Here is a 24020-nt window from a genome sequence, read left to right as displayed (position 1 = left end):
CCTCCTCGCCCACCCACCCCTTACTGTCGCCCTTTGGATTTCAAAAGCAGCCCGCTGGGCTCTCGACGGGTCGCCGCTTGGGAAGAGCTGCGGGCGCCTTTGCTGATGCGAACCAGGCAGCTTGGAGCTGTGCCATCGCTTCTCCTTCCCATTAGCCCCGTGTCTGCCTTTGTCTCCATGAAGGGATCCCTTAAAAATAGCCCTTCCCCTGATCGAACAGGCAGCTCCTCCGCCCCACCCCGGATCAGCCCCGGGGGACCCTGCTGGTTTTCCTCCGGAGGTCTGCGCCACCACCCCGGGGACAAAGGAGCCCCGCGTTTCCTTCGGCGGCGTCTCCCCCGATGGGCGCAGCGTGCGGCCCCCTCGCTCCCTCCGCCCCGGGCGAGGTGCTTAGTTTCTAATTACCGCACAACGCCGTCCCCGCCTCGTTCCCAGCAGCGAAGGCGAGGCCGTTATGTAACCTGTTGCAGCCCCTCTGTCTGCCGCCCCCATGTGACTCCCGGGCCTCGGTCCGGGGCCGCGGCCCTCCCTCCTCCGCCCCCTCCGAACGCGCTGCAGCCAATCGCCGGCCAGGATTGCCTGACATAGAACCCCGAGCCAGGCCGGGAGCGGGGGAGGGGGGTCTCACGTGGGTGGCTGGGCGCGGGATTAAAGCTTCTTTAGTTCCCTAATGCTGCCACATCTGGCGCCTCCACTTCCAGTTAGGGAGGAAATGGGAGAATCCTTCGGGTTAGCGCCTCCTTTGCGGCCACGTGGTCCTTCGGACACGCTGCAAAGCCAGGCAACAGCTGCCACTTCCTCCCCCCCTCTCTCTACCCCGCCCGCCTCCAAATGCGTTTCATCAAACAAATCATTTTAAAGCTCGAGAGAGGGAGAGATCAAAACGCGTAGGCGGTTGTTCGCCTCCTGCAGGAGGGGAATAAGCCGGCACGAGCGAAAGCAGCCTCTGCAAAACGCGGGGGAAGCTGCGGGCGCCTCGTCCCCGGTTCCCCTCAAGGGCCTTCCTTTCCTTAGCGCCCAAGTGTCGGACTATGCTGTTGCCGCAGAAGATTTGGCCTTGGTGGAGCAGCTGCACGAAGGCAGCCATCCAACAGGCGCAGCTTTCCCCGGGTTGTAGAGATGTGCCTCTTGGATTTGTGCTCATGCAGCTGTTAGAGACAGGGTGGAAAATATGGCAAGTTCAAGAGGTATTCGAGGATTGATTTATGCTGCTTGCCAGGTGTGTCCTGTATTCAGGACATGGACAAAGAATAGCATTTCCTTTGGATTGCTAGGTTGCTGTCACTTTTAGAGTAGGAGTGGGGAACTGTGGGGTCCTTCGGATGTTGCTGAACCTCAACTCTCATCAGCTTCAGCTGATAGGGCCCGTGGGAACTGTAGTTCAACAGTATCTGGCAGGCCACAGGTTCCCCATCTCTGTGTTTCCCCCCACTGAACATAGTCCCATAGACTAAGCTCATTTATCACCACAATACCTATAGCTGCCTTTGGGTACATACCCAGGCTTCTACCTTTTCACTCTGTATTAATGAAATGCTCTGTATTAATTAAATGCACACATGTAGCCAGGCACGGACTGTAGACTGGAATCCTCTTCCACACACCTAAAAGAGTGTGTGGTGTAGGCTAAGCGGCACATTCATCAGCCTAGATGTGTGATGGCCCAAATTGGACACAAGAAAAAGCATGCAAAATCAGGGAGTCTTTGCATGAGACACTTGTGTCACACCTATATGGTAGAGAAAGGCTGAAAATGCATGTGGCATTTTGGATCCTGGACGCTGTCCGAGCATGAATTGGGCATACCACAACCTGACTGCATGCTCACAGTCATTAAAGCCACTGAATTGGTGGCGCGCACATGCAGTGTTCTCACTTGAGCACTGCAGTATCCAGTGGGGGAACGAGGCATCTCAGGTTAAGCGTTTCTGTATCAGCTTCTCCTCCTGCAGGGATGGGGAACATGTAGTTCTCTCTAGAGGCTGTTGAACTCTTGACTCTCATCAGCCCCAGACAACATGGGGCTGGGAGTCTGGGATGATGGAAGCTGTTGTCTACCAAAATGGGAAGAGCTGCAGTTCCCTATTCCTGTCACTAGGCTTTTCGGTGGGTTCTGCTCAAGCAAGTGGTATACAGTGGTACCTCAGGTTACATACACTTCAGGTTACATATGCTTCAGGTTACAGACTCTGCTAACCCAGAAATAGTACCTTGGGTTAAGAACTTTGCTTCAGGACGAGAACAGAAATTGTGCTCCGGCGGCGCGGCAGCAGCAGGAGGCCCCATTAGCTAAAGTGGTGCTTCAGGTTAAGAACAGTTTCAGGTTAAGAACGGACCTCCGGAACGAATTAAGTACTTAAACCGAGGTACCACTGTATATGCATGCTTGAGCAAGTATTGCCTCCTTTTCCAACCCACACCCGAACAAGGCAGCAGTGTGCAGTGGTTAGAATGCTGGGTTCTAATGCCCAGTTAGCCATGAAGCTTGCTGAGTGACCTTGGGGGCCCGTCACATCCTCTCAGCCCAACCCACCTCACAGGGTTGTTGTGAAAAATTAATGGCGAGGGAGAGAATGCTTGAGCTCCTTAGAGCAACGCTGGAATACAGATGCAATGATACATAAATATCACGGGCAAGGGAGCACCAATTATTTAATCCACACTCACTGTGAGAACAAAAGAGGGACCTTAAAAATGTGCCTGAAATTTCCAGAAGTAAGCTTCTCATTTTCCACATTGACTAAAACATCGGAGGTCCAGGTGGCTTCAGTGCTAGGAGTGCTTTCTACCAGCTTTGGCTGAGGTGCCACCCACAGCAATTCATATAATTTAGGTACAGCAGTTCATGCTTTGGTATCCTCAATACTTGATTATTTCAATGCACTTCAGTCTGCCCTTGAAGTTGATCCTGAAGCTGCAGCTGGTGCTGAATGCAGCTGCTAGATTGCTATGTGGAAAAGACTACTATTATCATGTAACACCTTTGTTCAGGGAATTGCAGTGGCTGCCAATATGCTACCCGGCCAAGCTCAATGTTTTATTTTTGGTATATGCAGTAACATCCTCTGCATCTCAAGACCAGGTAACCTGAGAGACCAGCTCTCACTCCACACCACTGTTAGACCACAACAGTCCACAACTGCTGACAGTATCCCATGGCTAAGTGGGTCAGTTGGCTTTCAGTGTTGTTGCACCGTGTGTTTTTTTAATGGTGCAATACCAGGATAGGAAAAAAACCTGATTTTTTTCTAGCTTGGTATTGTTTTTGAATTTGTCCACAACCAGCATTTTGAATCTGCCCGACTCTTGTTTCATTCTGATACCCTAATGCTTCTGTGATGTGTTACTTAGATGTTTTGATGTTCAGGAATCTAAACCGTTTGCAAAAATAAACACATGAGTTGCCCAAAACAGCATCCCTTCTCCCTCCTCACCTGTACTGGTAGTGATGTTCTCAGAATCGACAGTTTGCCCCATCAAGTGATACTGGTTGAGCCTTGAACCGTCTTCTGCTACTACCACGGATGCAGCTGGGCTGTGAGTCCACACATAGATCACTTCGGAATTGGGATAAGCATCTGGCCAAAAGAGCATGTGAGAAATTGAGTCTGGAGATTAATATTCATAGACTTGAAATCTTACTCGATAAGCAGGGCTTAATTCCAAAGCTCAGCTCCGGAATCTCTTGCTAGTGTCAGGATTCAGTCCTGCACACATTTTATTCTAACATCAATGGAGACTGAGAGCTTGGTATTTTCCCCCCTCCCCACCTAGTCCGCACACATTCTAGATCTGTTGCATATTTTTGCTCTGAAAAACACTTTTTGAGCAACTGGTTTCTTTCTGAAAATAAAAGGTCATTGTTGGTTTATTCTAGACAGCCCCATAGTGTGTCCATTCGAAAACAGGTGAAAACAGATGTAGGCAGTCCCAGCAATGGGGGCAGTATCCGCACCTGCTCAATGACATTGTGGGTGGATGTATACCCAGATTGCAAGCACCACCATTCACCTGGAACATGTGCAGGGAGGAAAATGTGTGGATATCCTAATCGGGGAGGGTTTCTAAATGCATACCAAGTAACTGCCCCCACCTTTGCGGACAGCAGAATTTAGAATCAATCAAATGAAAGCAGCTTATTAAAGACAAACATGGAAGATTCCAGGATGAGGGAAACGACATATTTGTGCTACAAATGGGTTGGTGTGCATACATCCAAAGACGGAGGATATGCATGGTGACCAAAAGAGGATCTGGTATAGTGGGAGATAGAGAGAGAAGGTTTTCGGGCAGAGTGTTTAGACACAAATCTCTCCCTTTATGGAAATTCAGCACCAGTTTTAAACTGTAATGGAAAATGCTCTTGTAAATGTATACCCTTTCTTATTCCTAGGCCTCGGGAACTATCATAATGTTTCCATATTTCATTACTCATTTAGCCTGCAAGGTAGTGACTACAATATCTTACAGATGGGAAGCGGGAGACTGGGAAACAGTCAATTTCACAGAGCCATTCATCAGCGAATGGCTGTGATGAGCCTCCAAGCATTTCAAAATTCCTGCGCAGAAGGCAGTTCCATTAACATTCAAATGGTGAGCAGATCAGCACATGTCTTCTCCAAATTGCACAACAGGCTGCAACTTCTGAGCTTGTGTGCACCCTATTTATATGACAAAACAGCGGTGCGTGCGGTTGTCATGTGAGGTTGCCTATATGAGACTTGCACGCCTGTTACAAAATGGATTGTAATTTTTCTTTTGCTCTGAAACTGGCTCCGTTTTCTGTAGGTCCCAGGCAGTAGCTCAGCCATAGAGTATTTGCTTTGAATGAAGAAGGTCTCAGGCATCTCCAGGTAGGACTAGGAGAGACTCCTGTCTACAATCTTGGGAAGCTGCTGAGAAGGAGTAGGGCACTGTTATCCCTGATCATTGACCATGATGGCTGGTTCTCATGAGGGTTGGAGTCCAACAATATCTGCAGGACCACAAGTTTGGATTCTACTGTACACAATACTGACCTTGATGGACCAATGGTTTGACTCAGTATCAGGTAGCTCAATGAGTTCTATCTTCTGTAGGTTCCTACTCTGCCATATAATGACACAAGCAAATGAGCAGGGTGGCCTCTGAAGAAAGGGACCAGGTGCCTGGAATATCATGTCCCCCCTGCCCCCTGTATGCTATTGACATGCCAACTTGAGATCAGCAGCAGATGGGCTGCAACTAGCTTTCTGTGGGGGAAGAGCAGCTGTGGAGGGCAGGACTTGGAGCCTGGTGCTAATGGGTGACTACTGCTGCTTCAGAACCAGCCAAGTTGGTTGGCCTGGGGATCCTTCCTTCCTTCCTTCCTTCCTTCCTTCCTTCCTTCCTTCCTTCCTTCCTTCCTTCCTTCCTTCCTTCCTTCCTTCCTTCCTTCCTTCCTCCTCCTCCTCCTCCTCCTCCTCCTCCTCCTTCTTCTTCTTCATTTTCTCCTCCTCCTCCTCCTTCTCCTCCTCCTCCTCCTCCTCCTCCCATCACTCTGGTCATGGCACCACTGCAGTGCCCACCTGAGAGTGACTTCATGACTTTCATAGCTTTATCTGAGCCTGTGCACAAGAAAGACCAAAGATGGCAAGTTGTTCCCTACAAGCAATGGTGGCCTTATTGTGCCAACCTCACTGCTGATAAGATGCCAGGCTAGCTGCTGCTACCCACCAATCATATTCAGTAGTCCATCCACAGTCAGTAAGCCTCTTGGGTTTTCTGTCTGCCTGGGGTTGCGAAGGCATAGGCATTGTCAGAATATATGGCTGGGGGCTATATTTGGCTTAGGACAGGGTGGGGGCAAACATTGCACAGGCCTGATTTAAATGCTGGAAGGAGGATATATATCAAGAAGAGCCTTATGGAGCAAATTAGGAGAATTAATTGCTACAAGAGCTGTATAAAACTTCAAGCTGTAGGAAGGTAATTGCATCACTCCTAAATAAGCAGCGCAGAATCTCTAAGGGAAAAAAGTGGGGCTGCTTTCAGCCTAGGAGTTAGTGTTTCATTATGTGATTTTGAAGTATTTTAACAATGCAGCCTGTGTTATCTTGCACAATGTAAGGAAGAGAGAGAGGATGTTCAAACTTCATCACACTCTCTTAGCTTCCTTATGATTTTACGTCCATATAACTAATAATAGTACAACTGTAATTCAGGAAAACAAGTTTTTGGTACTAATTTGATATTTCTCGTCTCGAAAGAGTTATTCGTATCAGCTGCAATTTTTATTTTATTTTAAAGGATATTCAAGGGACATAAAGAGGGGGTGCAATGTGTAATAACCACAATATATAACAGCCAAATCCCTTGGTTTTTGCATTCATGCTATTCTTCCCCTCCCCCCCAATAATAAATAAGTAAAGTGAGCGCCTTAAGGTGACAGGATTACATGCTCTGAGGGCTACATGCTAATTCCTACATGGAAGTGTCTTCCATGTAGGAATTTTGCAATACTGAAAACAGTCTCAGGAGCTCAGCCCAGGTCCTTTAGCCTAACTTCCTAGCTGCTGGTCTACAATGGCTATGAGGCAAAACGAGGATGTAACAATATTCCCAAATGTCTAAATCATTAAGAAATTAACAATTCCTGTTTAAAACCATTACAGGGAAACAAACATTGGGGGAGAAGAATACATTATTCCTACTCTTGTAACATGGAACACTTATTGGATGGATATGAAGCTGCCTGCAGGGAGAGGGGGAATAAGCATTTCAAATGGTAACAACATTGCCAAATTGGAACAATATTCAAATTTGACATATTTTGGCCTGAGTACCACTACTGGTGGGATTCACACATCCAATGTGACTTTTACAATGCAGACTTGGCTTGCAAGAGTAGCCCCCTCCTCAGTTTTCCTGGATCTCCAGTACTTTCTGTCCCCCTTCCTTCCTTCCTCTTGCTCATTGATGTTAATATTTATAGTGGAATATTTATTTTTGGATGCAACATTTGATCTGGAATGAATCTGAAAATTGATTCTGAACTGTGCGTTGACAGTGGCTGCATAATTATCTCTCTAGGGGAAGCAGCCAGAATCGGTTATTTCGGCTGCTATTGTTTTTTCCTTTGTGCGCTCTCCTGCTACGCTTGCCGACTTATTGTCACTATAAATCTCGCTTTTTAAAAGGGCCCTAATGGCTGAGCATTGAAAGAGGATGATTTTGAAGCCACATCTTTAGAAACTGAAACTATACAGGGCAGTTTTAAATAGACTGGAGCTCTTGTAAGCATGACAACAGAGCAGTGACTTCCAAAGAACAATAAAGTATGGGAGCTCAATTGGGTGGAGTCCAGCATCCAAAATCATGTTACTTTGTTGCAGGTTTAACCACAAGTGTTGGTTCTAAATAAGGTTGCTGTTAAGTTGTGGGTGAACATATCAGACGACACAGCGATTCTTCAGACAGCTCTTGTTTATTCACAGGCCAGAACAGAACTGAACTGAAGGGTTCAGCCAACCTGCTTATATAGAGCTCAACTACAAAACAACAGTAACAACTTTCTGTTACTATCCAATCACTGAACGTCACTTTCAATTCCTTATTTGCATATGTGGACCTGAGTGAAAACTATCTACAGTATATATCTACTCAGTACACAACAGTTGCCACCTTTGGTCAGGCAAAATATGGGACAGGTCAGGGGTAGGAATTGGGGGGCCCACCAAATCCTGCCCCCTTTGTAGAGACGAGTTTCCCAAATTTGGCCTCCCAACTCCCTCACCACCTGGCCCCACTCTTCCCCTTAACTCACATAGACAGGCAGGCCAAGTCCCATGGGAGACTTGAGCTACAGCTCTAGCCTCTTGCCCATGCTGGTGTCAGAGGCTCGAGTATGGAGAAGGGAAGAGGAGAGGTCAGATCAGAGTGGCAGAGGGAGTCAAGTGAGAGCGGACTTGCACAGTGTTAAATCAGTAGCTGGCAGCTGAGGAGGTCTCTCCTTTTCCCTTTTTTCTATTGTCGCTCACACCAGGCTGGGCTCCTTGTCAGCTGCACCAACAGTGATGCAACCACCATTTTTGGCTGGCTGAACTCAAATACGGGAGGGAAAGGCATCCTGTTTGAAGTCCAAAGGGGACAGGAGACATTTTTGTCTCAAAACAGGGCAATCCCATTTTTTAGGGGCTGGTGGCAACCCTCATTCTTAAAAAAGCTGTAAATCAGGGCTGGGGAGGGAGGGAACTAAAGGTTGCATACACTTTCTACCAAATATGTAAATCCAAGTATCAAATTAAAATATAAGAGATTTATAAAAATAAATGTTATCAGGTTATTTTGTATAGTACTATGCATAATGGCTGCCCCTGTTTTTGTGGAACAGCATCCATGTTGAAATATGACAGGCACGCACTATAAATCCTATTCAAAGCTGGAGTTTCCAGCGATGATAGTAAACCCCTGTAAACCAGTGTGGCACAGTCAGTGACTGGTGATGAACAAGAGAAAGCATAGCATAGCAGACAGCTTCTGATAGTTCAGCTGCATGACCAAGCTCCAGCTTCTAGAAGAAGGCAAAATAAGCAAATCAATCTTATGATCTCCAGCGAAATGTGGGCTGCAGGAAAATGGTGTCTTTACCCAATTATTGTATGCAGTCGGAGCCGTGAAATCAAAGCCATCTCCAAACATTGCCAGTAGAGCATTTCATTTGTGTTATGTGGGGGATAGCCACCCCACCAGCCATTCTGATGTAGATCAATGTTTTTCACTCCCCCCCCCATTGTGTGCCTTAGTAGGTTTTACATTCAAAGGCACAATATAATTCTCAAATAAATAAATAAGAAACGAAGATTGCTCTCACACGTGCTTACAATGGTGGCATAAGGCCTTGTATGTGCAAGAATCGTACGGTAAAAGAATGTCTATAGTCCTTGACTGTTTTCTTTGTTTACAAATGATTGGTTTGCTATTCACCTACGAAGGGGTTCAGTTTCCCTTTCTAGAAGACTATATATTCTGCTAGGGCAAAGTGGTGTTTGGAAAACAAATGATTGATCAGTGGAGGCTGATTCATTTGAGTTTAGTGGGGCAGCAATCTACTTGCCCTTACTGCCCTCAGCTAACTCTCTCTTGGCTGCCTTCTTTCTTACAGCTACAGTGGTACCTCGGGTTACATACACTTCAGGTTACAGACTCTTCAGGTTACAGACTCCACCAAGCCAGAAATAGTGCTTCAGGTTAAGAACTTTGCTTCAGGATGAGAACAGAAATCATGCTCCGGCGGCACGGCGGCAGCAGGAGGCCCCATTAGCTAAAGTGGTGTTTCAGGTTAAGAACAGTTTCAGGTTAAGAACGGACCTCTGGAACGAATTAAGTACTTAACTGGAGGTACCACTGTACTCGGGAGATGCTTCTGCCTATCATTGGCTCTGGCTCCACTTACTTTTTGTTTGTTTGTTTGTCATCCTAGCAGTCCCAATGGGCACATCGCCCCCTGTTTCTTTCAAGGGCAGCACAGTTTATGCTACTGCGGCTTTCACACTGCTAGCGCAACAGTGTTCCTCATATCAAATACATCAAGTGTGAACAATGTACCTGCATCTTTGAACACCCATGTATGTGTACCCAGTTCAGGTCAAGTTCCCACTACACAGGTGTGTATGCAATGCATACTTTATATTGTTGTTGTTGTGGGAAACACTGGTTTACCTGCAGTGGTTGTACCTAAAAGCTGAGCTGAAACTGGGAGGGGAGAGACACATCATTATTTTTCTCATCCAATCGAAAAAGTGCCTCCCCCTTTACCCAATCATTCAGGTCCCTCAACAGTGACTGAAAACATCTGCAAAGTGCATTTCTGTTGTCAAGGGCCATGCTCTCTGTCTTGCCAATGCAGCATGGTTCCCTTGGCATGTGTGAGTTTCTTCCCCACACTAATTCATACCAGGGGCAAAGCGCCAGCTTCAATTGTCCATAGTGTTGTTAACACGTAGCCAGATCTGAATGCTGTTATGATGTCATCACATTCCCTGTGTGATCCCTGATTGTCTAGGATCACTCAGGGACGAAGAGATCCCAGAGGAAGGGGGAAAGCACTAAGTAGAACCAGAAAAGGAAACCAATGAATGCACACCTCTGAAAAGCAGAGGGAAAAGGTACTGTTTGAGGAGAGCATTCTACAAACCCAATTGCCTCACATTCCCCAATGTATGTTTATGGCAAAAAAATGACACATCTCTTATCAACCATGCTAAAGATGTTCTGGGTAGAGTTGACAGCAGTTCTGTTGTTCTTGCAAGAGTGTTTGACTTCTGCCCCCACTCCTGAAATTCCACAGCAGGTTGCTCAACGTTGTGGGCTTTGGAAGTGGCAGATGCTGTGCCATGTCACGCTAACACATCTTGAGAGCTTACTTAATTTGATTTAAAAGCTTTATCTCTGCCCCAAGGCTGAGGGTCAGTAGCTTTCTCCTCCTTGACTATGGTCCTGCACAATACCAAAGAGACACTAAGGCATTCAAGAAGACAAGGTTTTTAATGGCCTAAATTCTTGTCTGGGTGGAAGTAAAAGCTACTCATTATAGAATGCGGATGACTGCTAAGTAACCAGTAATGCAGCAGCAACAGCTTCTTAACGTATACTGCAGTAGTAGAAGGAAATCGTTTCGAGTCTGCAGGCAAAATGCTGGCGTCACTGTTATCTCAGCATGGAGTACTTGGAATGCATGATACTATAAAATGCTTTTCAGACAGAGGGCTAATGTAATGTTTGGAGTTTGCAAATTCCAAACACTTTGTCGTTAATAATGGAAATATTTTCAGTGTAACAAAATGATACTTTTTAAAGAGGCGTCAAAGATGGGAATTGGTATAAAATAAACAGTACTGTACTTTAAACTAAGAACAATGCACATATGCAAAGTCAAATATTCAAGTTTTGATTTGCAGTTTTTCTCACTGTTAGTTACATAATAATCACTGTCATTTTACTTCCTGCATCCCTCTGACCTCACTGTTAGCTGTCACTCCAAAGGCACACCTATCTCTTTAACTCAGAATTAACACTTCATACATCTGATGATCACAGACTTTTATGCCTTAATAACGCAGATAGTTTTTAAGCTGACACAATACACTTTTTTGTCTTTGCTGCAACAGATCAACTAGGGCTGCCATGCATCTGGAATTTTCCAGACATTGCCGGGATTCATCCTTCAAAAATGGCATCTGGGCGGAATTTTCATAATTCGGTTTAAATGTCTGGGAAAAGTCGGGCGTATGGCAGCCCATTTTGGAAGTGTTGAATTTTTTGGCAAATTTCCTATAAAAAGTTCAACAACTTTGGCAAAAAAAAAACCAACCTCGATGACTTTTTGTCCAGATTTTCTCTTGTGAAATATGACAGCCCTAGTTCAACATTATTATCCTTACGGCAGCATCAACAATAAAGACTTTCATTTCAAATTCTAATTTCAGTGCATTTTTTATTTCACCCATGGAGATATTCAAGTGGAATGAAATATCCATGAGGGTTTTGCAAGAAAGATTCATAAGCAGGAGACAAAACTCCTGTCCAAGGACGTTTCCCTCAAGGCCCATCATGTATTCTCGTGGAAACAAAGCTTTACAAGAGAGCTTTGTGACAGTTTCTTGCTTGGGTGGGCAAGACTTTTATGTGTTCCACATTTTGGGAGTGGATCATTATAGCGTGCTTTGTGTAGGCTTGGCTTCCAGATGGAAGCTTTAGACCTGTCTCAGCACTTGTTTTCAGAAGCCTGACAACAGCTTACAGCTTTCTGTGCCCTGTATTGCTTCTTTTCTTCAGTAAGTGTAATTGCAAGTTTATACTAACAGCACATAAAGCCGTGTCTTCTATTGTGTCTCCTACTAAAGCAAAGGCATACAGGTCTGTTTCTCGGAAATTTCTGTCATTCCTGTAACTCTAATAGTCATCTCTCAACTAAGATGATGGGCTTTTGATTAAAGGGGAAGTCTACCATCAATGTGAGCGCATTCAAACTGGAACCCAATACAAACATTTCTGTTGGCTTTTCATTGGCATGAGATTAAAGAAGTATATTTTTTGAATCTGAGGCTATTCAGTCAAGCAAACAAGCAGACGAGAGGAGCCACAGAGACAGGATGGGAGATAATACGATAAAACAGATTCATTGTTTAGAATTTCAGAGAATACAGGTACAAGAACAAGCAGGTACCTGATGTCCGCTAACAACACAAACAGAAAAGTCCTCTTCAGTCTGAAGATGCAGATGCAAAAATTGTAGAAGAAGGTCCTTGGACAGAGGCAAGCCTTGCCCCCAACAGCTATGCCAGCTTCACATGATGGTTTGAAGGGAACTTCTAAGCACATTTGGCTGGATACACTCAGAAGTTTCCTCATGACTGGGAACCCAGCCACTATCAGGCTCCCTGATTCCAAGAAAGCTGTTACATATGTTCAGCTAAATATGCTCACAAGCCCTCTTCAGACCTTCCCTCTCAGTGCTGGAAGACTAAAGCAGGAGGGTGTATGCTCAGTCCGTGTGGGGAGGCGGGAGGGGAGGGGCTGCACAAGTGCCCCTGCCCCAGTTTTTGTCCTCCACATATTCATGCCAAAAGAGGGCTCTTGTCATTTTGTTCTGAATCTAATTTAGGATATCATAGGGGAACCTTGGGCCAGTCACCATTTCTCAGCCTAATTTACCTCACAGAGTTGTTGTGAGGATCCAATAGGGAAGGGGAGAACCATAGAAGCAACCTTGAGCTTTTTGGATAAAAGACAGGAAATAAATATAACAACAAGAAAAACAGCAATTGTTCCTTATGCCCTTTAAAAGTCCTTCCCGCTTCTTCCTTGCTGCATTTTCTTTGTGGCTTTCAGCCCAGAAATATAACATTCCCTCTGACTAGTCTTAGGTTGAATCTACACATATATAAAAAACGTTGTGAAAATGCTTAAGAAAAAACTTTTTGAAAAATATATTGAATTTGCAGTTCAGTGTGGAAAAGGGTTTCAAGTAATTTATAATGACCATTATTAGTTCTTCCTGTCAAGGTTCATATTTCCATTAAAAAAATTACTTTCTTTTCTGTTTGTTTTTTAGCTTTATATACTAACTATAGGAAAGAATGGGAGAAATTCAATGTTGCACTAAGTTCTTCAGCAGTTTACCAGTTGTGCTGGTGGAGTGACTTGTGCAAGAAGCTAGCATGGTTCTCATAGCTTGTTGCACAACAAATTGCTTTAGCACCAACACTTCCAGTTGCACAACCAGCTTCTCCTAGCACAACATTTGTACTGGGTTTTGTATTGCACAACCTTTATCTCACCCTTATGCCAGCACAGCAGTCCCTTGCAATGGCGGTCAGAGAATGCAGAATTCAGGCCAACAATCCTGGCTAGATAGTTGAACTCTACACACACACACACACACACACACACACACACCAATTCTTGAAGCATTTTTCAAAAAGTTATCAGGAAAAGTTCAAGCTTCTTCCAAAAGTTCTCTAAGAATAAAGGTAAAGGTAAAAAGGTAAAGGACCCCTGGATGGTTAAGTTCAATCAAAGGCGACTATGGGGTTGCGGCGCTCATCTTGCTTTCAGGCCGAGGGAGTCAGCATTTGTCCACAGCTTTCCAGGTCATGTGGTCAGCATGACTAAACCGCTTCTGGTGCAACGGGACACCGTGACGGAAACCAGAGCGCATGGAAACACCATTTAGCTTCCCGCCGCAGTGGTACCTATTTATCTACTTGCACTGGCGTGCTTTTGAACTACTAGGTGGGCAGAAGTGGGGACAGAGCAACAGGAGCTCACCCTGTCATGGGGATTCGAACCACCGACCTTCCGATTGGCAAGCCTAAGAGGCTCAGTGCTTTAGACCACAGCACCACCTGTGCCCCTCTTCTAAGAATAAACATCTGCCTCCTTCCAAACACTTCCCTGGCAACACTTTTGTTCCCACTCTTCTTTACAGCTGGCTTCCCTCCATGTGAGGCTCAAACGATAATTGGAGAAGGATACAAAATGGCAGCTGTCCCTTCTAAAATAGCAGAAAATGCAGCTTTAAAAGGGAGGAAAGAATGGATGCCATACCCAGGAGGAGTTTGAAGCACAACACATCTTATAAGCCATGATCATGGAAACCTGGAAGGAAGGAATGGCAGCTCTGGAAGCAAAGGCAAGTGTAACAGCAGAAAGTCTGGATGAAGCCACTGAAACTGCTTCTGTAACCATGGATTTAAGTTTGCAGCCAGAACAAAAAATAAATAAACGGCTGCTTCAGGAAAATAAAGTCTAAGCCTGAGGAAGCTGAAAACATTTAACAAAATGTTAATTTACATGTGTGCAGGTTTAAAGAAGGGGCAGAATGAGATAATATTACAGAATTTCCCTGGAATTATCCCCAGAAGATATGACAAGAGTACATAGAGCACTGTCAGCATACCTATGTGATGCAGGCCCCCCACAAACAATATTGTTATGTGCTTCCACAGTTTTAAAAAGGAAGACAAGATCTGTACAGTTTTAAGAAATGTTGAAGGAATAATACACGGCAACAATCCAGTCATGATCTTGCAGGATTTATTCTCAGATACTTTGAAAAAAACGAAGCACAGAGTTGTGCTCCACAACACTCCACAACTGCAAGACGCAGGAATAAGATACTATTGGGCATTTCACTTTTGTTTACTTAGCCCCAAAAGGAAACACCAAACTCTCAACCACCAACCACAAGGAAGCCACAGAGCTATTAACAACGCTAGAACTGGACTCTCCCACTTGAGCAGCAGGATAGTGAACCCATTGGTAAAAATGACCCTGTTCAAGAGCCCAGGTGGGAGAGCCGCAGCAAAGCCAAAAAACCACCGAACAGAAGACCGGGACAAGGAAGAGGTGGCATTGCACATATTTCAGAAAGGTTACAAATGTCTAGAACATAAGCTGGAACTAAGGTAGAACTATTGCAAGGCAATAATAAGTTTTCAAAGGGGGAAAATGTTTTTATAGAAGCTAAAGCAATCAGATTGGAATGATCTGAAAACATAAACATCTTAAAATGTTGTTGGGACATGAGATTTAAAAGAAAATGCCCACTTTAAAACATCCTATCATTTACTTGATTAAAATGTTTGAATTTTATGCTTGTGGTTTATTCTATACCCTTAGTGGTACTTGAGAACGTTGGGAATTTTATGCAGCCAATGCTGCTAGTGTTATTCATATAAAACACATGAGATGTCTGAGAAGAGTGTAGGAATGGAAGACTGTCTTATCTCTTCCATCTGAGCGTGTTATTGTACTGTACTTTAACTTTTGCAGGATGCAACAGTTGTTCTGCCAGAGCCTGGAGAACACAGACGTGATTATGGATTGTCTGTATAGAATGTAAAAAAAATGTAGTTTAGATCTACGGATGTTTCTTTCTTCTTGCTGTATGATGCTAGAAGACTTGAGTGCACTTTTCGTATGAAAAGTGTTGCAGAAAGGCACTCTGGAGATGAAGGGACATGCCATTCCCGAGATTTCCCACTGGGAGACGCTCAAAGGTCCTGAGGGGTCACCGTCTCCCCAAGAGCATTTTTCCAACAGAGAACCCTCTAACATTGAAAGAGGACCCACACCATGCTCTATGTTTTGAAGGTCTTTAAGGTAATAATTCAAATGTTTTTTTGAATATTTCTCAGGGCAACCATGTTGAACAGTTCAAAGATGAAAAGGAATAAAAACTATGTTAGAAATAAAGAGAGAAAGATGTAAGGGTGAATTTCATTCTTGAGCTGAACACCAACCCAAAGTTGGTGCACTAACTTAATTAAGACCTACTTAAACTTTCAAACTCTGATCTAATAGAGGACTTAGCACACACACCCTTGTCCTAAGCTGTACGTAGGTCAATATCAACTGCAAAGGTAGGTTAATCACCTAGGATCACTACACTTAAGGCTAATTAGTGTCACTAAGAAAGCAACAGATTTTTTAATTGATTTACAAAATACTGTTGTCAGATTTAGAAGGCCTTTATAAGCAATGGCAGATCTAACATTTATTTATTTGAAAGATTTCCATATAGGAAAATCTCCTCTGGATGGCTTACAAACTTTTTTAAAGAAAACAATTCAAACCCCGATTCCAACACTACTTATTCCTTCTGGCTGACGTAGCAACATGCTTCAGTTTCTGCTTCAGAATTGTTTCTTTGTCCAGAAAATTTGTCCAGATTATATACACTTTTGAATGAGAATTTTATAGCACAATTATTATTATTATTATTATTATTTAAAAAATGCCCTACTAGAGATTTTCAGTACTCAATCAAGAGTATAGAAAACTGAAAAACTTTACAGTAACAACTTTACCACAGCAAGTGTAGAATTATCACACTGTCAAAAGAGCGGCACACATTAGCAAATTCATCTTTGAGTGAGGTGAATGCAATATCATTAACACTATGTGCAAAATGTGATTTAGGAGCTAAGTCAATTGTCTGGGCAGGGGGGCTCCTTTGTCTGGATTAGACATTTGCTCAGTAGACCAAAGAACTGCGGTGAAATTCTCATTCTGACATTGCTTTGCTGGCATGACCTTGAAGGAAAGTCAATTAACCTCTTTCTGCTCCAAATATCTTGTTTGTACAAAATCATAATCATATTTACCTGCTTCTATTGAGCTGCTGGGAAGCCTCACTCAATAACTGCAGAATACCTATTGGGCCAGCGAAGGAGCTGAAGACTGAAAGATAATCTTGTTGGAATTTCACCAGACTGGCAAAAAAGTATGGCCAAATATTATACGTAGATGAGACCAGCCCAACTTCTGTTGGTGTAAGGCAGGGATGGAAAACTAGATCCTTATTAGGGCTGGGGAATATATTGCTAGATCACCCAAAACCGGTTTGAAGTCCATATTGTGAATCAGTTTCATAATTTTTGACTTGGCAATCCATGTAAAAATCACAATTTGGAGGAAAATGTGAAGCCAGCCTCTATGTAGCTTCATCCTTATTTCAGACATCGTGATACATTGGTATATTGCAATGTTTAGCAGATGATTTATCACAATGTTGAAAACCAGATATTGCCCAGCCCTAAATCTACCCCAATTCCTGTGGACAAAGTTTGACAGGTGTGCATGGCTGACCACTTGTCAGTCACTTGATATCACAATGACATCAGACCACCAGTTTATGGCCATGCCGCAATGTCTTTACCGTTCCACATTTGATGTCATATGTGACAGGATGTGTAGGGCAGGTGGGCATGGCTGGGCCAAAAGGGTCTTGCAGGCCAAATGGGGATGACTTATGAGCATAATTTGGCCCATGGTGTGGAGGTTCCCCACTTTTGCTGTAGTGAGTATACAAACTTGCAAGTTGCATATAATTCCTCATGGGGATGGATAGGAAGACAGCTAAATCTGGAATGAGTCTTCTAAATCTTTGGTAGGTAATGTGCAAAGATTATGAGGATGAACCAAGAAAAGATACCATCTTCTTTCTTTTTGCATTGCTTGCTTGTTAACATCAACTTAGTAAAAAAGAAAAGAAAAAGAAAAGAAAAGTAAAGGTAAAGGACCCCTGGATGGTTAAGTCCAGTCAAAGGCGACTATGGGGTTGCAGCGCTCATTTCACTTCAGGTCTAGGGAGCCGGCCTTTGTCCACAGACAGCTTTCCGGGTCATGTGGGCAGCATGACTAAACCACTTCTGGCACAATGGAACATTGTGACGGAAACCAGAGGATATGGAAATGCTGTTTACCTTCCCACCACAGCAGTACCTATTTATCTACTTGCACTGGTGTGCTTTCGAACTGCTAGGTTAGCAGAAGCTGGGACAGAGCAACAGGAGCTCACTCCACTGTGGGGATTCAAACTGCCAAACTTCTGATCGGCAAGCCCAAGAGGCTCAGTGGTTTAGACCACAGTGCCACCCACATCCTGTTCTATCAACTTAGTAGTATCTGCTTGTCTGCTATCTAGGACATATGTGTAACTTCAGGGAAAGGTATCCTCAAAAGAGGCGGGTGGTAGTGTTTGTTTCCCTATCCCTGCCCCAGATATTATAACATGAAAGGCAACATTTGTGGCTATGAAGAGTACACTTTCTAAAGAATACTATGTTCATGATGACCCACTGGTCTGATGCTGTACACCATGTTTCCATCAAGTCTTCCTTACATACTTTGGGTTATATGCAGTGTTGTTCCTCTTCAGAGCAGACCCATTGAAACTGATGAATATAAATAATTTAGGGTTCTTAATTTCAATAGGTCTACTCTGAGTAAAACTGAGATAGATACAACCCATTACCTTGCATTGTCCTCCTGCCATTTGCCTGCCAATGGACTTTCTAGACTCCATCTCCCTACTCCAAACTACTCTGCTGTTTAACTGTAAACCTGACTTCTGCAACATGTCCCTCTGGCACACACACACACACACACACACACACACACACGGTAAAGAGACTTTCACTAGGAAAGTCATTGTAAAGAAAATGAAGGTGGGGGAGAAAAAGGACCAAAGAGGAAATCCTCTGTTTTAGCAAGCTCAGATAAAATATTTTATATGAGAGCATGATACTCTTGAATTGGCTAATTAAATCCAAGTGTATCATGCTGTGGTTGTTTTTGTTTTCAAGCTGCCTGATTAACAAAGCAAAGGTTAAACATTTGCCGGTCCCTTCACGTTAGCATGCAGAGATCCCACTTCTGCTGTTGCACTTTATATTTGATCAACCCAGAAATCTGCAAGGCAGTGGGAGTTTCTGTCATCTGCATTTTTAAGAGCCAAGGTCGCCCAAAGGAAAACAGTCCTACATACAAAGTTGCTTAGTCAGAGCCTAGACGTGTTGGATTTTTTATTTTTTATTTTTTAAAGATGGCCTGCACTGGTTGAAAAGGAAACAAATTATACGGCTGAGGCTGAATTCATCAGCAGCTCAGAGTTGGAGGATCACTGAGCACATGAGTAATTTTATTGTCACCTTTGATTTTGTTTGACAAACTGAAAGCCCCCTATGAGCTCTAACCCACACCATTTGACGCTTTCAGAACACTATCCTGCATCTGAATAAGTTCTGAGAAACAGCACTTAGAGTTTATATTGGCTTTCTAAAACTCTTTACTGCAGGGCTATCCAAGGGCACCTCCAGACTGTTAGTGTTTTGTGGAAGGGATTCAAGTGCATGCTGGGAAATTTAGGTTTGTGCAATTAAGGTGGATCCAAGTGCTGTGTCTCCCTAGTGCAACAAACCCACTATGTGTATAAAAAAAGGACTTGTAGGGGTTAAAGAAAGAGATGGTGAAACACACTGGAAAGTGTGGCATGAATAAATGACTAACGAAAGATGTATAAACACTACACAAGCCAATCAGGATAGATGTCTGATGTAGGTCCACTGCTGTATAAGCTCTCTGAACATAAATCAAAACAGATGCTCAATAAATGCTGGATATAATCAAACCTTCCTGTATGCTTTGTCCAAATACATCAGGATGAAAGTTCAATAAATAGTACATCTGGAGGACCCCCCAGGTATGAGATAGTCTACCAAAAGAATAAGGCTGCTGCACTGGAGTTGAGCCTCTGGCTTTCAAAAGCAAAGCCATACCCTGCAAGTGTCCCCATATTCCAGAGACATTCCCAGAATTATGAAAGCCATCCTGGCTTTTGTGTTGATCCTGGAATGTACCTATTTCCCCACTAATGCCACCGCCACCGAGTTCGGGGAAGAGTCTGAGCTGGCCTGCTTGCTGTGCTGTGTCCCATTGGTGAAGTGGGGGGAGGGGATGGGGGTTTCAGTTGGTGGGAAGTGATAAATGTTCCATTTTCCTCTGAGGAGTGTTGGAGCGTATGCACAGCTCCTCCACTGTTGTAAAAGTACACTTTGAACTGTTCCTCTGATTTCTCTCTGTGGCAGCCAAGCATAGGAGCCAACTCCTAGGAGCCGAGGTCCCTTCAGCCTACCCAATATATATATGTGTGTGTGTGTGTGTGTGTGTGTGTGTGTATTTGAGGGGGCATCCCTCCAAGTTGATGGGGATTGTCATTCAAATGATGTGCGTACAACACCCCCCCACAATATTTTATTCAAGTTTTCACCCCTGCAACAAGACAGAGGGTTACTGAAGAAGGGAGGCAATAGATCCCAAGTCTTGCTTTTTGAGCCCCAGTCCCCTGCAGAAGTATTTAGTGGCCTGCTGGAATGTAAACAGGTGATATTTGTGCAGTAGACATTTCCATAGTTAGCTTTTAAAGGAAGGAGCCCTTGCTGCAGTTGCGAGATGAGGCCCAAATTTCTACCTGGATCCACCCCAAACCAAATTTGTCTTGGTTTCTTACTGGAATAAGAGGCGAAATTCAGGCCTGCCCCACAATCAAGAGCAGAACAAATGGGTGTGGATCTTCTGCTTCGTTGCACTGACAAAAGGGCTGTGATTATGTTCACACTGCCATCTTTCTGGGTAAAGTATGGCAAGCAGGCAATGGCTGCTGTTGCCTCAAAGTACTTTGCCAAGATGGCTGTCAATCTGAATGGGGGGCTGCCATTTGCAACTGATGAGAAGGACATGCTTTGGTACTGCAATGTGGAAAGCATTATCAAAAGCAGCCCTTTGTGACGGCCAAAAATCAGTATGTGCTTGGGTAGTCTGCTGAATAACGATCGGTTAAAAGCAGCGTTATATTTTACCTGGTGGCAGTGAAGTTCTAAAGGGAAAGACCTGGGAAGCATCATGGCCCAGGATCCAAGGAATGACATTAGTTTTTCCTGCTCTTATCCTTATCTGGTCAGTTTGCTCTCTCTCTGTTCTTTCTGCCTGCGTTAGCAAGCAAACCTCTTGTTTTACTGTACAACTGGCAGGAAGTGAGGGTGGGTGTAAAGTCTAGAGGAGGAGCAGGTCAGGATAATCTTCAAATATGTCACCTTCTATTGCTGCTATGGAATTGTTCAAGGGCTATGCATTTTCTTCACATTGTCTCTCTCTCTCTCTCTCTCTCTCTCTCTCTCTCTCTCTCTCTCTCTCTCTCTCATTTTATTTGTCTGTGGTATCATTTTGGATGCTGTCAAATGAGAACGTATAGACCATATGCCCAAAATATTATGCTCTGGAACATAATGCAGCATAGCTTCTCCTTAATCCCAGTCCTTTCTTTCTGGACCTGTGCATACCATATTGGATGAAAAGGTGCATTATGGTTCTTCGCAGTGATAATTCTTTGAATGTTTTGTGTCTCTGCTGGAAAAACTATACAGAGCATTCCATAATAGTGCACATGTAAATACTAACACAATTTGAGACTTAATGGAATGATCATTTCCACATAAATATAAGATCCCCAGGCACCTGCCGCACAGTGACTAGCTGCTCTGCTTGCAGCTCCTAATGAATAACTGTGCCACATGGCTGTTCTCTCATTTATGAAATAAAATGCATCCCAGGTCCCCTTTCTCACACTCGTAACATGCAGGGAGTCGCAAGTCGAAGCACAGATATTTTGGCAATGTCTGGCACACTTGCTAAAGGCAGTCTATTAACCTATTTTTATAGCCCCTACAAAAATTTCCAAATGATAGTGGCTATTTTTTTTTAAATTCGCCTCCCTGACTGCAAACGCCAAAGTTATCACAGTATATAAAGCGAGTGTGGTTTGCCATTGGGAGGATTGCCTCTGGGGATTATTGGGAGTTAACTATGGAAGCTGGTCTGAGCCAGAAAAAGTCCTTGCTAGATCCAGTGCTTTTCCCCCCTGGGGGTACTCAAGAGTACCATCACCTTTGTAAAAAAATATTTAAAATGTGGAATAACTTCATGGTGAGTACTAGCACCTTTTTTTCTTAACTGCCCCGCCCCCCCAGCACTGACTAGATCAAATGTACAATTAAAAAGAACAGATGTAGGAAACCAAAGGCAGTGTCAGATCCTTCACATTTAGCTAAGTTACCCTCATGGCACACAGAAGCCCCATTAAAATAGGCTCTCTTGATCTCGCTCAAGGGACACTGAGGTCCACCTCCAGGGGTCTTCTGGCAGTTCCCTCACTGCATGAAGTTACAGGGAACCAGGAAGAGGGCCTCCTTGGCAGTGGCGCCCTCCTTGTGGAACAACCTCCTATCAGATGTCAAGGAGATAAAGAACTACCCAACTTTTAGAAGACATCTAAAGACAGCCCTGTATCAGGAAGTTTTCAACGTTTGACATTTTATCCTGTTTATATGTTTTTCTGGAAGCCGCCCCAAGATGGGTGGGGTATAAATTATATTATTATTAAACACTTACAACTTCCAAATTTTAACGGGCAAGCATGTGCATCCATGGGGAAGTCTTCCAGCTGCATGGGGCATTCAGCAGAGATGGTCAATCTGACAGAGAGAGAGAGAAAGAGAGACAATTAAGAGTTTGTTGGTTTGATTCACAAAGAAATATAGTTATGCCAGATAAACATGGATCCACATGGACCATTACACATTTAATAGATCATGCAGGAGGATTGCCAGGGCCATGTCACCCAACCTCACTCACTGCCATGTGGGCTGTCCCACCCATCACTGCCATGCTCCTCCGATGTCCATTCATTCATTTGTATGTGGGGAGACCTCCATCTGGTGACTGTTCCATGTGCAGAAGTCAGGGGAGCATGATGTGCTGGCATGGGTCAGCACTAGACCGCATGGCCCCTTGACTGTCTCCAATCATTCTTTCGACACATGGGTTGTATGAACCCCTTACAAATGTTGTGTGAGAGAGGTGGTGAAAGCACAGCCATATTTTCCACACCTTCTCATGGGAATCAAATGATTTCTAAGTCACATACAGAAGCTTTAATAATATATTGAAGATGCAATAATTGTTTCCTTACCACCTTAAATTTTAACCAGTTTCTTAAAAACTTGGGGCAATAAAGTGTGGATAGCTCATTCCACCCCCCACCCTCCAACGCTTTTGCTAAAGGCTTTTCTTTTGGCAAAGCAGCTGTTCTGCTAATCTGTAAGACTCCCTCCATATTTATAGTGGCTGCACCATTTCCAAGTACAGTAGAGGTAATGTTGATAATGACAACGTCAAACAAACACTTGAAGGTATGGAATCGTGAATGCTGTTCAAATGCTGCTAAGAGACTATCAAAATCACATTGATTTTAAAGACTTAGCTGGGAAGTTATCAAGCAATGGGACTCTGAGAAACAGCCATGCAAGTGGAAGTCAGTGGTAACTAGAGAAATATACCCTAAGGAGGATTTCCTAGTGCCGCATGGGGTGTTGTAATAAAATGGCAAGCTGAATCAGTGTTGGTTGATCAGAAACTCTGGTGGTACTTTAACTAATGGGGAGGGAGAGAAGATATTTTTCATATCTTAACAATAGGATGGGTTGTTACTTTTAGACTGATTTATGTGTGTTTGGTTGATATGTGGCCGTGTTCACATGCATCGTGGCAACCCAGAAGAGGGCAGAAAAGGGGGTGGAATGGGGGAGAACAGGAGCAGGCAGAGGTGGAACAAGTTTATGTGCATGATGATCCAGAATGCAACTCCCATGCAAATCTGGGGTTGCCTGTACATCCAGGGACAAGTGTGAGCAAACCAAATAATCCAACAAATTTAATGTTTCACTGTCACACTAAAACTATTCTCTCTGTTGTTCCCTGTGCTGGTCAAAACCGCACCATAATGACAGCATCTAAACTATAGTCTCAGGTTATTTCCCCCCAAATCTATTATTTGAAGAATTGACTTTCTGATCCAGGCCCGGTTAACAGCTATCCACTACAATCAAAAGAACACATTCTTGCGGTGCCTATATTAGTTAGATCCCATCATCTCATGGTAGTTCCAAAACAATCAATCGGTTTTCAAGTTGACTGTGAGTCAGTAAAGCAAGCATAGGCAAACTTCGGCCCTCCAGATGTTTGGGACTACAATTCCCATCATCCCTTGCTAACAGGACCAGTGGCCAGGGATGATGGGAATTGTAGTCCCAAATATCTGGAGGAGGACCGGAGCTTGGCTATGCCTGCTGCAAAGGGTGGAAATAACATTTTTGAAGCCC

The 24020-nt window shown here is 44.0% G+C and overlaps 2 protein-coding genes across 4 annotated transcripts in view; one reads left to right on the top strand and one right to left on the bottom strand.

The window, feature by feature from the left end:
• Window positions 1-24020, top strand: part of GABRB3 (gamma-aminobutyric acid type A receptor subunit beta3) — a 192748-nt gene that overhangs the window by 589 nt on the left and 168139 nt on the right. The gene's annotated exons all lie outside the window — the stretch shown is intronic.
• GABRA5 (gamma-aminobutyric acid type A receptor subunit alpha5) overlaps window positions 1-24020 on the bottom strand; it is a 69436-nt gene that overhangs the window by 9540 nt on the left and 35876 nt on the right. For all 3 annotated transcript variants that reach the window (XM_081907662.1, XM_081907663.1, XM_081907664.1), the window contains exons 6-7: window positions 22252-22334; window positions 3435-3578 (exon numbers count right to left, since the gene is read on the bottom strand). In XM_081907662.1, the coding sequence (XP_081763788.1) occupies window positions 3435-3578; window positions 22252-22334 (227 nt within the window). The remainder of the gene's footprint in view (window positions 1-3434; window positions 3579-22251; window positions 22335-24020) is intronic.

Source organism: Podarcis melisellensis (genome assembly GCF_964234715.1).
Source record: "Podarcis melisellensis genome assembly, chromosome: 4".
Classification (NCBI taxonomy): Eukaryota; Metazoa; Chordata; class Lepidosauria; order Squamata; family Lacertidae; genus Podarcis; species Podarcis melisellensis.
This window is presented reverse-complemented; position numbering and strand designations above follow the sequence as displayed.